The sequence below is a fragment of the Symphodus melops genome (assembly GCF_947650265.1).
Source record: "Symphodus melops genome assembly, chromosome: 12".
Lineage (NCBI taxonomy): Eukaryota > Metazoa > Chordata > Actinopteri > Labriformes > Labridae > Symphodus > Symphodus melops.
The window spans coordinates 6,547,978-6,562,703 of NC_136702.1; the positions used below are offsets into that span (position 1 = coordinate 6,547,978).

General features: G+C 40.5%; 1 protein-coding gene across 1 annotated transcript; it reads right to left on the reverse strand.

The window, feature by feature from the left end:
* Nucleotides 1-2,058: 2,058 nt before the first annotated feature.
* Nucleotides 2,059-3,955, reverse strand: nr0b1 (nuclear receptor subfamily 0, group B, member 1). The gene is made up of 2 exons (XM_079357804.1): nt 3,073-3,955; nt 2,059-2,585 (listed from the first exon to the last, which is right to left on the reverse strand). Exons 1-2 carry the CDS (start codon nt 3,713-3,715, stop codon nt 2,344-2,346), a joined length of 885 nt encoding a protein of 294 aa, XP_079213930.1. The 5' UTR covers nt 3,716-3,955; the 3' UTR covers nt 2,059-2,343.
* Between the last annotated feature and the right edge of the window lie 10,771 nt (nt 3,956-14,726).

The window sequence follows — 14,726 nt, forward strand, 5'->3', positions numbered from 1 at the left end:
TACTTCTTCTGTTTTAAATAAAACTAAATTCAGCCATTGTGTCTTAATATGGGTAATTAACTCAATCACTTTTATATTCCTATAATAGGCTTAAATGAGAATTATTAGGCTATTTAATGTTAATGTTGAAATATTGCACCTGCAAAATTCTGGGTTATGGCTCATTAATGCTTTGCATATTAGTCACTCCACATTAACACAGTTTACTGAACAACTTTGCTCCAAGTAGAACATTTAAAACACATCTCTTAAAAAAAAAACTAAGGTTATTTTTTTGTCTTTTTATGCCTTTTATTCAGAGGATGGGACAATAAATAGGAAACTAGGATGAGAAGAGAAGGTAGGGAATGACGTGGTTAGGAGCAGAAGGTCAAATATAAACCCTGGCCAACCAATTTGTGGACTACAACCTGTATGCATGCACAATTTAACCACTGAGCTAAACCATCACCCCCTTTATATCATATTTATTGCATTAACAAAACGTAAACATTTGTGTTTTGTGTCTAAAGGTATAAAGACATAGATGATCTCAATCTGAAGTCACTGAGGTTTCTCTTATTTCATGATTGTGTCAGTGTACATCGTCATTTACCGGTAGTTTTGAAGCCTGATGGTGCGCTCACATCAGATTGTGTCAATAGACAAACCTATCATATCTATAGCAGGTGTCTTGTTCTGGTAACAGCTGATAGCTGAAATGCTTTATCTGTTTTTTGTTTTAAAGCAGATTGTTTTTTACTTACTTACGTCCGTTAAATAAGTGATTTTATATTTTATTATTAAGGGGGGAACCATTTGGGCTATCTTGCATTTGGATGTTTTAACACACCCCTGGCTCACTGACAAACACCATGTCAGCTTTAATTTGCTGCACTGTCGTAGCAGCAATGCTCCATGTTTTCTTGTTTTTAAGATTACGTTTTGGAAAAGTCAATGTGAGGTCGAGAGGTCTGCTTCTTGACTCATTAACTCACTCATGTTTTATAGTCCACACAGGATCAAAAAGTTTTATGATTTTGACTGTCAGACAGAGAATTTTTCTATACTTTTCATCCTAGCAGGTGACATCAATATCGAGCTTTGCCTTTGTTTTTATGACTGAATTTCACATTGCGTTTTGGTTAAATTAGCAATTATCAGAGCAATGTAATTCTAAATGGTCATCTCTAGCCAGATAACATTATGAGAGGGCAAAACAAAGTCGTGGAGGCTGAGCTGGAGTACAGACCATCTGGCCTTTGCACAGTGACTAAGTAGTATGGCTGCTGGGTCAGGTGTCTGGGGACTCATTATGTAACATATTTTGCTCATACTGAACGTACTGTAGCAGAGAGAAATATATGTCCCATTGTGAGAGGTAAGCACTCCAGTTAATTCTGTTTCAATCAAATGGATTTCTCAAGAATTTGTGAATTCATACTGTGTGATGATTCCCATTAGCCTCTAGAGAGGATGTGTTCATGTGCAGTATATGGAACAACCCTTCATCTTTCCTCTAGATACTTTCTACTGGGGGTATTTTTTAGTCTGCATGCAGAAAAATTTCACATTGTAATGGCCACAGTTGAAGGGACAGGTAGAACATCACCCCCAGGCACTTTCCTCCACTATTGCTGCACCTGTCTGTGAGTTTGGAGTGTGTGTGTGTGTGTGTGTGTGTGTGTGTGTTTGGGAGAGTGAAGCACAGCAGAACTTCTGTATGTGGTGTGCTGTTGCACTCTGGTGGCCTAACTTGGCATTTCGGCAGTAATTAATTTGAAACTCTCCTTTCCAACAGCTGTGCAGGACTTAAGACTTGTGCAGACATAAGGCTCAATCTAAAGTTGACGTGATAAGACTTTATCCAGAACTACTGTGAGCAGCAGTCAACATGAATCAGCATGACTCTTTTCAAGGTAAATGCGTCAGACTTGTAAGTGCATGCAAGTTATCTCCGCTTACATATTGTTCATTATTATCTTCACAAGATTCTGTTGAGGACTGATTTTAGAAAAGTGTGTCAGTTATGACAGAGCTGGTATCACACACAAACATGCAGAAGCACAGGGACAGTAATAAAGAAAAGTTTGGAGTGTATCCTTTTTATTATACAAAAATATTTTATAGAAAAACAAATAAGTTATGAATTCCAGCAGCTGCTTTGTGGTTTTCCTCAATTAATACATATCTTGCCTTCAGCACACTCCTTCTTTTTGTCATGCCGACGACACACACTCTGGTCTGTGCTGGTCATTTCACAGTAGTTGTAATTTAGCCCCTATTATCGTCATCTGCCCCCATCTTCTACCCCACCCCAAAAGGTTAGGAGCCTTTCAGTCCATCTGACAGCTTGACAGTGACCTACTTTCCGTAGAACATCTCCATGAGGACCTCCTCGATGTTGACGGTCCCTATAACGGGTCTGAAGAAGAGCTGAGCCACCACCAACGGGCTGATGGCCCTCAGCATGGACAGAGCTATGAGCAGCTTGGCGAACCGTGTTGTGTCCTCCCGATGGATCAGCCTCACGTGCTCGTTCAGAGCCTGGTGAGCCTCGCGACGAAGGGACTGGATGTAGTGGATGCAGCGCAGACCCTCAACATCTGGAGGTTGAAGGAAAATAAGTGACAAGAAAAAAAAAAAGAACATAAAAGAGAAAGGGTTAAGGATGGTTTCAAATAGCTATCAGAAAATGCAAACAGTTACATTCATACAATTACAAAAGATATATTCATACATGCAGTTACAATAAATAAATAAATCCATAGGCTACAGTTATAGTTACATCCATAGGGCTACAATAGATAAATCCAGTTTCATGCATAAAGGCTTGACTTTTGAGCATATTAATTGCACTTCCTATATCCCATTCAAACAATACACATGTTGCTGCTGTTTTGAAACAAGTCGGTTTAAAATGTTCTTCCAATAAAATAAATAGAATAAACGTAATCTGATCTAAAATGAAAATAAATCAGTTTACTAACACGCAAATCAAAATTCGTATAAAACAGCCTATAAGCCTGAGAGATGCATTGACCACCTGTGTAATATAACTTCAACACACAGGTATGAACAACCTCTACGTACCCGGGTTGAAGAGTACAGCTCCCTTCAGATAAGCATACTCCTTCGTACTGATATCAACACTCCAGCACTTCTTCAGAAACGCTCTGATAGCTTCAATATCCACCACAGAGACCCCGGCCGCCCCCCTGCTCTGCTCGGCCGGCACCTCGCTCTGCCTGTCCGGCAAACCCGTGAGGATGCGCTGCAGCATGCTGGGCTCCACTGTCTCCGTGGTCTCAAAGTCCACGCGGTCTTGAGCAAGTCCCAGCACGAGCAAGGGTGCCCACCCGCTTCGTATCAACATCAGCTGGTCGTCCTCCGGCAGCTCGCGGAAACAGGGGACGTTTTTCGCGAACCGCAGCGTCTTCACCAGGACAGCCGAGGCGGCTTTGCACGTCACCTGTGGCGAACGGAGGACGCCGCGGCGCCGCGTGGAGCCGCAGGAACACGCCTGCTGTCGGAGCTCCTGTAGCGAGGCTGGGGCGGCTGTTGCGGAGGAAGTTGAGGTCTTATGGAACAAATGTTGCAGTTGATGGTGCTGCTGTTGGGGCTGTTGCTGCTCCTCCGCGGTGGCGAGACTGTCACTCTTTAAAATGCTGTAGAGGATGCTGTTGTTGGATCTGCCGCTCGCGCCTCGGCAGCGGCAGCCCTCCAGCGTGGCCATGGCCGCGTGCCGCCTCTACATGAGCCGGAGCCTCGCGCTCCGCTCTTTTGCTTTGAAGCTCCGGAGGTCAACCGAAGAGGTAGCGCTGTTTTCTTTAGCCCCTGATAGCCCCGAGTGAAGGGCAGCACGTTTATATTAGCTCCCGTCTGTCCTCGCGCTTTTCAAAGCTTGTTCAGACTTTCTGTTTATTCCGCCTCCTCAGGTTCAAGCACCTCCTCTTTCCCCACCTCCCCGTCTATCTCTAACTCTCCTTTTAAACACATCTTGCAGTGCTCTCATATATTCAACACACACTAGCCCTTTATTTTTTTATTTTCTTCAGGCCAGAAACAACACCAGACATAACTCATCTCATTTGCTACCATATGACATATTAATAAGGACATAAAACTCAAATGTGTGACTGCATCCTCTCTCCCCTGTAGGCACAATGCACCCCAATGATCAAAGGTGCAAGAAACATTGATAAGTTCTGTTTATTTAACAGATATTACGCAGAAAAATGGAAGAGGGGGCCAAAGACAGACAAGGAATCAGTTCTCTTCTCAGAGTTACCTTGAATCTCTGGCAGCTCTGTTCATCAGGCGGGAGCCGGTAAAAAATACAGGCCAGCAACGGATCTGAAGGCCTAATTATTTTAGGGACAATTTATATGATTTTCTATGAGAAAGAAGCAGGAAGAGCTGAGCTGTGAAGGCCAGCCAACAACCTTGACTCGGACACACTGATATTGATTTAACCGTGAAAACAGGAGCTGGTGAATTATGATGTCATGACTCAATGCTCTCCTTGCTTCTGTCACTGAAGGAGGATTGGGGGAGAGGGAGAGAGAGAGAGAGCAGAAGTGGAGGTCAGTGAGTGAGAGACTGAGAAAGACAGGTCGGGATAAAGCTGATGAATTAGAGGTTTATCTTAATTGCTCCTAAGAGGGATCACAGGTTAGGGTTGGCTGCTACTTGAGCAAGAGAGAGAGGAGAGGGAGGAATGAAGGGGGCCCTTGGGAAATCAATGGTGATTACAGAGGAGTTTAACCCGAAGAAAAAAAACAAAGACAAAGAAGTTGTCATAATGACAGACGATGTTTGAGAGTGATGCAGATGTTTTGCGGAGAGGTCTTGACCGATGACTCTGAGTCAGAAGTAGATCTATAGCCTCTTGGTTACTTAAATAAAGCGCTGAAGTGTCCTAAGCTTGCATTTCTCGCGATGGGCAGCAGAGGGCGACTGTACTGATGAGAAAATTAGTGAAATGGCATGAAATTTTGTTGGTTATTACAGCTTTTGCATATTAATACATAATCTGCAGGCGAGTGTCAATATTTTGAATGTTGGAAGTGTTTCCATTTCATGGTTCAATCTGTGTAGTACATTAGAATTTCTTTGGGCTTGAAGAAAAATATATGTGGAGCGTTAAAGAGGAGGAACAGTCAATATGCAATCCCAGAACCGGCCCACCAGTCCTCTTTCAGTCTTGGTCTGGTAATCCCAAACTACTCACCCAAATAACTGGAAGCACTTTAAGTTTTGCTGTCACTCTAAAGGGAAGTCTAACGCCTGTTCCTTCATCCTGTTGAATCCATTTGGTAGTGGCCTACGACATCATGAGCACTTAGCTACATTATTTGGCCTTGTTGTGTCTGTCTTGGTCTGCCATACTTGTCAGTTATATTGGCCTTCTCTTGCTCTGCAACCTTCTCTGCTTGTTTTCATACGGGAAACCATAGCTACTTAAACCAAGCCTATTTTGATCAAGTTGGAGCTGATAATGAGCAGTAGTTGATTGTACTTTAATCATTGCGATGAATGAAAGAGCGGAGACATGGAAGGAGATTAAATATTGATTGAATGGATTGAATGTACAACTTGACAGCATTGTTAGCTCGGGTACTTGTTAGCCTGCGTTAAACACACAGAGGTTCCTAATAGAAAGAAAAACATGTATCTTCTAGTCATAAAAGGAATGGGTGTCCTGATGCTTAGTGGAGGAAAATATAGACCAATTACAACGCTTGGGGTCTTGCGTCTTATTCACACGAGTTCCATTTTTGAGGAGTTTCATGTCACGATCCTCAAGTAGGCTCCTGCTTTGGTAGGGCTTTGCGAACTTGCAGCGTATGCTACAAGTGTAATTCTGACTTTAAAGCCAACGAGTTCAAAGGTTAGAATGTATGAAACCAGATGGGAAGATGACACTACTTAATATTTCATCTCTTACTTCATTGAAAATCAATGCAACATGATGTTCATAAAGTTTTGTAAATAAAGGCTCAAATTAGAGTAAAACTGATCATCAACCATGATTTAGCAATGGAAAACCACCTCGTATTTGGAATATGATCATCTCTGAATCTAAAAAAACGAGGTTGCAACTTCCATAATGCCGAACTTCAGGCTTAAAAAGTCAGATTATCTGGGGCGCCGATAGCTCAGCGGCAGCGACAGCGCGCGTACCATGTTGCGAGGCCTCGCTCCTCGCGCGGGCGGCCCGGGTTCGCGTCCGGCCTGTGGCCACTTTCCCGCATGTCTCTCCCCACTCTCTCCCCCTTTCCGACTCTATCCACTGTCCTCTATCAATAAAGGCAAAAGGCCAAAAACAAATCTTAAAAAAAAAAAAAAAAAAGTCAGATTATCTAACCAGGTGGTGACGTCGCATATGGCTATATACAGTTCTTAAAAACAATCATTGTTCTAGACTTACTGTACAGTGTGCTGGGAAAAGGTCGAGGTTCTGACTCACGAATTCCCTCGTACTGCCCCTGATTGGGGTCTTCATTAAAGGTCGTCTTTAGTGCGGAGGAAGGATGACATTGAGTGTATAGAGACGTTCATGAAATAGCAGTGAGCAGGACCTGAGTGTCCTATCTCGGTTGCATTGAGGGAATTGAATGGAAGCAAGATGAAAAACTTTTTCAGTAGTGCTGAAGCACTGTTCAGAGGCCGAATGTCTTCGTATTGATTTGGCTAAGAGAGAAAAACAGAGAGACTTTTCACATGTTTATATCAAGGACACCGCGGGATAAACAGCCTTCAACCAGCTTGTCTCTTCTACTGCTCAAGGCCCAGCCAGCGCAGGTTATAAAAATCCTTCCGTCTCAAGGAGAGATTACATTATGTCTTTTTGCAAAAGCACAGAGTTGAAAAGACAGCGAGCGCTCTGTCACTCTTTGTTTATTTATCCAATTTGTACAAAAAGTACTTGAGCGGCTCTCCACTCAACTGTTTCGCCTCAGAAATGTTTTTGAAATGATCAACATGACATCAAGAGTAATTACATCTCATGAAAGTAAGGCATATGGAATTTGAGGTTTGAATTTTCTACTTGAATTAATGACAGAATTACATCTGTAAAAAGTATACAGTACTTACTGCTCAACATGAAAAAAAAAATAAAAGGATTAAAACTATATAGAACTGTAACAACAAATAAATGATAATTTAAAAAGAACTGAGCTTCTTTAAGATGTTATCTTTGAATTTATAGTCATTGTTGATTTTACATCTCTTGCCATAACAGCAATTCCAGTTTTATGCTACATCGAACAATTACTTAAGCAGCCACTTTATTCATCAGATGAGCTCATGTGTTATCCTCACACCCAGAATTTTACCTGTTTTTAATCACAAAGTCAGTCAAAAATACAGAAACTGGGATCCGATAGGAGACACTACAAGATGTTTTCCACACAGTATGTAGAGACAGCAGAGTCGTTGATGTCAGTGAGAAGCTGCAGGAGTGTAGCCTGCCGCCTGCATAGTCATAATAACGTTTTTTTGCTTCTATTTCTTCTGGTTACATTACTCTGTTCACTTTTAGGCTGTTTGCTGTCATAGAGAACAGAAAAGGCCTGTTATCAAATGTTGATCTTTTTTGTGTGTGTAGATTTATCTGTAAAACTGCTGCATTTTCATTGATGAAATGACCCGTTAATACAACGCTACACAGCTCCTACATGGTGTAAAGCGTACGAACACTTAACTTTGACTTTGCTTCCATTTAAAGAAAATGCAATTGGATTACATGCCTACAACATATTCTGTGAAGCCATTGTGCACAGGGAGGTAATTAGATCAAATAGCTGTGATGTTGAGCTACTCACACAAGTCGCTGACCAACAGGTTAATCCTTTTATTTTTATTTTAAATGGCTCTTTCTCAACATTAAAACATTGTGGTACATATGCACCTCAAGGTTGTACAGTAGCCCACCCATCCTCTTTACATTGTACGCTAAACAATGTGGAAGCAGTCAGCTTCACAATCACATTACATTTTTTCTTTTCTTTTTTAAAGTCTCAGTTTTGATTTTGAAAACAATACGTATTATTCATAGTAAGGCGCAGAGCTGACATGACTGATAGGTGAGCACAATGTAACAGTTAATCAAGAGGCTTAAAACCCACCTCAGCTTCGGCTCTCAGCCTGTCCTTAGGTTGAGAGTTAAGCTGAGACAGAATTTCCAACATCGAAAAAACAAAATGCCTCGTCCGCAGTGATGTACAGCCTATAAGCGCTGACCCTCCAAAAAAAATCCAAACTATCCCTTCAAAAGTAAACGTACATTTTTGCACTGCACTCATCAACAAAAACAGTTTTCTTTCAAGAAGCTATTACCATCAAATAGAGTAGTCAAACCCATGGTATCAGCTTAACTGCCTGGCTTGTTCATAATTTTCAGTGATACAGAGCAGACTCTTTCTCTGGCCCCATGCCTGCTGGTCCTCAGCCCAGACTCAAATGGCTCAGCATGAGGAGGCCTTCTCACAGCACTATCACATAACTTTAAGGACGCAAACTCTCTTCCCAAAAAAACAGAACAGTTTCTCTACAACTGAGTTCTACCCAAGGAACTCTGACTCAGCTTGGCCTGCTGGCAAACTTCACATACAAGGATGTATTTTTACAATTAGGCAGGAACACAATGCTCTCTTTTCCTCGCCAACCCCCGCTCTGTTAGCAACTAACATGCTCTGAAATATCAAAGCATCAAGATGAGTTACCCAGAAATGCAAACATATCCACTTGTGATCTGCTCTTTTTGAACTAATTGCTGTGACACCCAGACAGTCGAGTCAGACAGCATCAGCCACGCTGCAGCTTTTTGTCTAGTGCTGAAATTTAGACCAAGGTCAATACCAAGGGAGCTGTTTACTTAGACAGGGGGCATGGGAAAGTGAGAGTAGAGCAGTTGCAAGCATTAAAGATAGAAGTTTAAACAGGGTGAAGTAGAATTAAAAGTAAACAGAGGTGCTTTCAGATTAGTACATTTTACAACATAAAGATTTTTATTTAAAGAGATGAGCTTAACTTTTGTCCTCTCATCCACTAGCTTTCTCTCCTCTGGATTAACTTAAGGCAAAATGTTGCAGTGAAAACCGTTTATTTTTTTAATCTTTCCATACAACCAATACTTTGAAATCTTTTTCAAATTTCTGCATATTGCTCATATAAAAACACAAAATGTTTTTTTTCGCAATAACAAGGTATTGTTTTGTTATGTGCTCGAGTAAGCATTTCTTGAAGGCTGATCAAACAAATGAATTTTTTAAGGTTGCCATGACCCAAGAAGACAGCTCTTTGGCACATTCAGCCACATCAGCCTTGAAACACAAGTGTAAAGAAAATTACAAGGTTTTTTACCAAACTAGGGGCTTAGACACCCACAGACAGGTCTCACAAAACTTAAGAGGACAACTTTGTATGATTCAAGGCTTTGCATTAAAAAGGCTCTCCTGGAAAAGTCTTGTCTCTGCATTGTTTGTTGATTTGTTGGGCGCTTTTGTGGCGGTTGCTATAGTGACTGCCTCCATTTTCTCTTAGTGGCTGCTCACATAAAGGACTGTGTCCTTGTCTCCATAATAGTTACAAATTGAATACTGCACTTTTCAAGGACTCATGTCACCAACTTACAGCAGAGTGAAAGTGCATGAATGTGTGTGTGTGTGTGTGTGTGTGTGTGTGTGTGTGTGTGTGTGTGTGTATGCGTGTGTGCGTGTGTGCGTATGTGGATGTTTCACAGGTTATAAAGATGAAGAAGTTTGCTTTAGATGTGATGAAAGGAGAATAAATAAAATCAATCTTGTCTTGATTTATTTTGTGAATAATGCTGGAAAAGGAGATGTAGTTATGAAATTGACAAGAATCTTAAAATCAATAAAAAATAAACATTTGAAAGACATAAGAACCACAAAAAGAACCACAATGATAAGGAAAGATAAACTCATAATGGAACATCAAAAAAGGTTAATTACATGTTAATGGTTTTGTATTTCCAGGACACTAAGCAAAACTTTTTTTTATAAAGTACACTTAAAAGTATGTTCGTGTCTGACACAAATGTTTTTGGTAAGTCAGGCAACATAGAATTAGAAGCAACAAGGTCCACACAGGATGTAGGTAGAGAAGGGGTATGAATATGTCAAACATAGTGTTGTAGTTCTCGAATTCTTTCGAGTAATACAACACGATGTCTCCATCTCCTCCTCTTGGAATCGAAAGCATTCTTACTCTGACTTGTCTTAAGGTGGGGGAGAAGCACTTTAGCATCAGACTGGAAATCCAATTTTATTTATTCTTGTTGTGTTTTCATTCTAAAAAAATCTGACCTGTTGTCAGTAACTAGTGGGGCACCAGCCATTTGTCCATGGACTGTTTTGAAGCCTCAAGTTTGGCAGTGTGGCTGTTGTCATCATTGTTCGTTCTTTCTTTAGACAGTATTAACAATAGCAAAGTTATTAGTGAACTCGTGCCAGTACTGACTTAGACTTAATTAGATACAGTAGGTGCATCTGCAATCTAAAGCAACTGTGAAATCAACTGGCTGACGGAAAACAGGACTTAAAGGCAATACATGTGACATTCTGAATATGAATACAGAAAAACTGAGGCGGAGGAAGTTCAAAAATACACCTCTAAAATGCATTAGCTGGTAAATGTTTTCTGTTGAAAGGTAGTTTTGTGTCACTTTGATATCAGGTGGTTGTATGTAGGGTGAGGGCGTCAAATTGACTTTCACGGTTCAGAAATGTTTTTTTGGATTAAAGATTTACTATATACTAAGTAGTGTGATGTAGTTCTACTGATTAATAAAAAAAGTAGCAGTAATTCTCTAACAGAACAAACGCAGCTTTGCTCATAGTTTGAATCACTCTCTGAGTGTGGCCAAACAACACACATATGATACGATGGTCCACGGTCTATTTGTCTTTCCTTTTGTAACAGTGTTCAAGGTTGGTGTATTAACACAAGGTCAGCCTGCTTTCAACAAACAAAGCAGCAGATTTGCGAGCTTTTAGTCTAGGCGCAAATGGTTTTGCTGCTGGCTTGTGTCCTTACATGTTGTGATAAAGTATGTTGTTTTGTTGCCTGAAAATGTTTTATGTTTCTATGCATGGTGGTGGTTTTGGTTTTGTTTGAAAGCCGGCTGGAGAGACATACGGTTAAAAAAGTGATAAGTTATCAGCGTGTTTGTTATAAATGGTGGCTTTATTTGTTTTGTTTATCGTGCAGGATAGAAATAATATCTGGATTTGTTTCACACGGTGCAGTGGCTAAAAGACTTATGAGAAAACATGCATTCTAATGGTCCATGGCTCTTTGCACTGAAAACACAGTGTTAGGGTTGAGCTTTTTCAGAAAGGATTGTTTTAACTTGGTTGCTCGGGACCAAAACAAAACCTCACACTAACAAATGACCGAGCAATAGTTTCCTTAAGGATAGGAAACAAAAATCTGTTTTTTGTTCAAATTGATATCATATCTGTCCATCCCAATCTGTTTCCTTCAGAACTTTTTCAAAGGTATAACAACGTCTAATGTTTTATGACTGTCTAACTTTAAGTTTGTATTTAGGTAGTCTGTAACAGAGGTCTCAGTTTTGGGTAGATACAAGGAGTGATGGACCACTCTGACATGGACCTGGGACATGTTGCCCCTTACACTGCAGCTTCAGGCTATTATCAATGCTAAACATGGGAGTCTTGAGCTCAAACAGACCACTTGGCAACTAGCAACCAACATGAACCACCTGCTGTGTGCTGCTGATGTTTTACTTTTCAGGTAGACAATCTACTTTTTAAATGTACGCTGTTGTGTCACTTGAACAACATTAATTGTTCTGTCTTTCATTAATTTAATCAATTGTGGTTAAGAAGCAACAACTCTCCGAGTCTGGAGAAGAAATCTGTGAAATGTGATTTTCTCTGCAGATAACTGAAATCGCTTTGGTTCAGAAGTGCATTGTTTTTGTTCAGCTGAGATTTACATTTATGAAGTGGCAGTTTGTTTGGTTGTTAAAGGATTCATTTAGATGTTGGCCTGAAGGATTTAGACTACCAGCAGCAGCCACTCGAGTGGTTTGTTGGTAAATTTGCCCTTTATTCTTAAGAGCTTTAAATATCCTCTAAACCCCTGCTGGTGAATCAGAGGTCAACAGGCAATGTTGGTTAAAAAAATACTTCCTAACTATTTAGGTATTCTTTATCTACTGGAAGGAGCTTTGAGATTGATTCCCAAACATGTCAGATACTTAGTTGGGAGGTAGATGCACTTCTGAGGTTTATAAGATATACTGAAAATAAATTAAGGAAATGTTGGGGGCTCAGTCTTTGTGAAGGTTTTTTATTTAAAAGTAGAAATCAAGTGGTTAAAGCCTGGTACAAATGACTCTTCTGGTTTTTTTAAAAAAAACAGTTAATGGTTCCTGTCCTTCTGATCAAATTAAGTCAATATTTGTCTTTTAAGTTTTTTTGTTTTTTTTTGTCGTGTCCTAGGTAGGTTCTGTCCAATATGTCCAACTGTAACACATTGATATTAAAAATGTATGATTGTAGCTATGAGTGGACGCTGCCGTTCTCACTGTGTGTCGAGTAACGTAATGTACAAGGTGGACAGGGATAAAGTACAGAAAAATCAACAGTAGAACAGCTGCTCTGAAGCAGTAACAGGCCAACTTGTGTAGGATAGGTTAAAGTGGAAACGTAAGAAAAAAAGTTTCACCCTTATAGCCTTCACGTAGTACTGCACAGGTGTGCTGATTGATAATTTATAATTGTACATTTACACTATAGGGATTTAGTTGATTTATCACCAGCTGGATGAGGCCAACATCAACAGACTACAGCTGAATAAAAAAGTATAGAGCGAGAGGCAGTGCAGAGGCGGGACGCTGCAGTTGTAATGTCCTTGTTGTGGTTAAATTGTGTGTTGAACATATGCCACTGGGACGTGGGCTAATTAGCCAAGGTTGAGTGGGACCCTGGAGGGTTAACATGTAGAGGGAGGGAGGGAGGGAGGTAGGAGAGGGAGAGGCTGCCAAGGTCAAACCCATGAGTGTGCACGAGCTACTGAATTCATACAGCACAATGGTCCCCTGGTGCCACTCTGATGGGCGCACTTCATCAGCTCTCGTCATGACTTAGGACCGTCGTCACTCTGACAATGCACACCTTGATTACAATTATCACACACTGCCTGTTTCACCCCCAGTAAGTCAGAAAGGATGTGAATGACGGTAGCTGTGAAAATAAAACATGCATAGAGACATATAAGAGAGATAAAAATGCAGATTTCCTCGTCTGACTCCTGTTTACATATCATTAACCTGTCTTCATTCCTCTCCCACCCTTTCTTCTACCTTCGCTTGTCCTTGGTGATCTGTTTATCTTATCCAAATACATGTCACCCGATAAAGTAATGCATCCTTTTTCATATGTATAACCTTTACAGAAAAGACATGTAAGCCATGCATGCATCTGTGTGTGAGTGTGTGTGTTGTCACATGAGGAGAGGTTGCTGCTTGAAATGTGAAATATTGTAGTGGCGAAGCAATAATTTATGTCCCTCCTATCTCATTCTTTATTGGTCTCACAGTGACTACAGTATGAATATTTTGCCTTACAGCATATCGAGGACAGGGTCATGTTTGCATAAGGAGGTAAATTATGACACTAATAACAACGTTGGTGTGCCAGGAAGAGACGGGGGAGAAGGTGAGGGTGAGGGGGTGCGAGGGGGGGAAGGGCTCCGAAAACGTGAGGGTGAGGGGACAGGCGAAACACATTTAATACAATAAAATGTGAATACAGAAAATAATGATGAAAACATTTCATTCTAATCCCAGAAAATGTTCGAGACATTTTTGAGCGAGGCATTGTTCATTTGAGACTCAAGCGACAATTTTTCAGACTTCTGTAAGTTATTTATCAGCAGGAGATGAGTCACGCTGTCTGACTTTGCTTTGCTTCCATGATACTTGGGTGGTTAGAGATCTGCTTGTCCTTGAAAATGCAATGTTTTCTTCTGCCAAGCTGAAGATGTTGAACTTTTTTTTTTTTTTCTGGATTGCTGTTAAATCACTCATCCCCCTCGGAAAAACCTCACATCCAGACAATTATCTTTTTTACAACTTTTTGCTGTTTTTCTACTACACTACAAGTCCGAACGTAATCTGCATCTAAGACTGACACTTTTGAATCTCTCATGCTAACTTCTCTTCATTATGTTGTTCAGTAAACACTTCTTTTCAAAGCGGTGCCTTTGTGTGAGGAGGTATATTATTTATAACTTGCATATCTGCCTATCCTTTAATGATAACGCTTACATCTATGCATCAGATGTTTATCCTGTACGGCATATTTTCCTTTTATGTTCAAGCCCACTAACCTTGAGCTTTGACGAATAGAGATTTCACATTTTTGAAAACATTTGCAGCTTTAACAGAAAAGAAAGGCTGTGAAAGTATTGTTTATTTTAGCTTTAGTATCCCATCTTTAAGACCCTTTTATGTTTAGTCCAGCTCTGATTTGATCTTTAACATCTCATAAGACAATATTCTTGCAGCACGGCAGCTCAAAAGAAAAAAGAAACATGGCTAGTGCCTACACTGTGACAAACAAGGTTAATGAGATAAAAGCAAAGTGCATCAGTTGGAAAAGGGATGAAGCAAGACAATGTGTTTGGTGCAGGTTTTTATTACACCAAAACTTGATTGTGTGTCCTTTTCATTTAACATAACT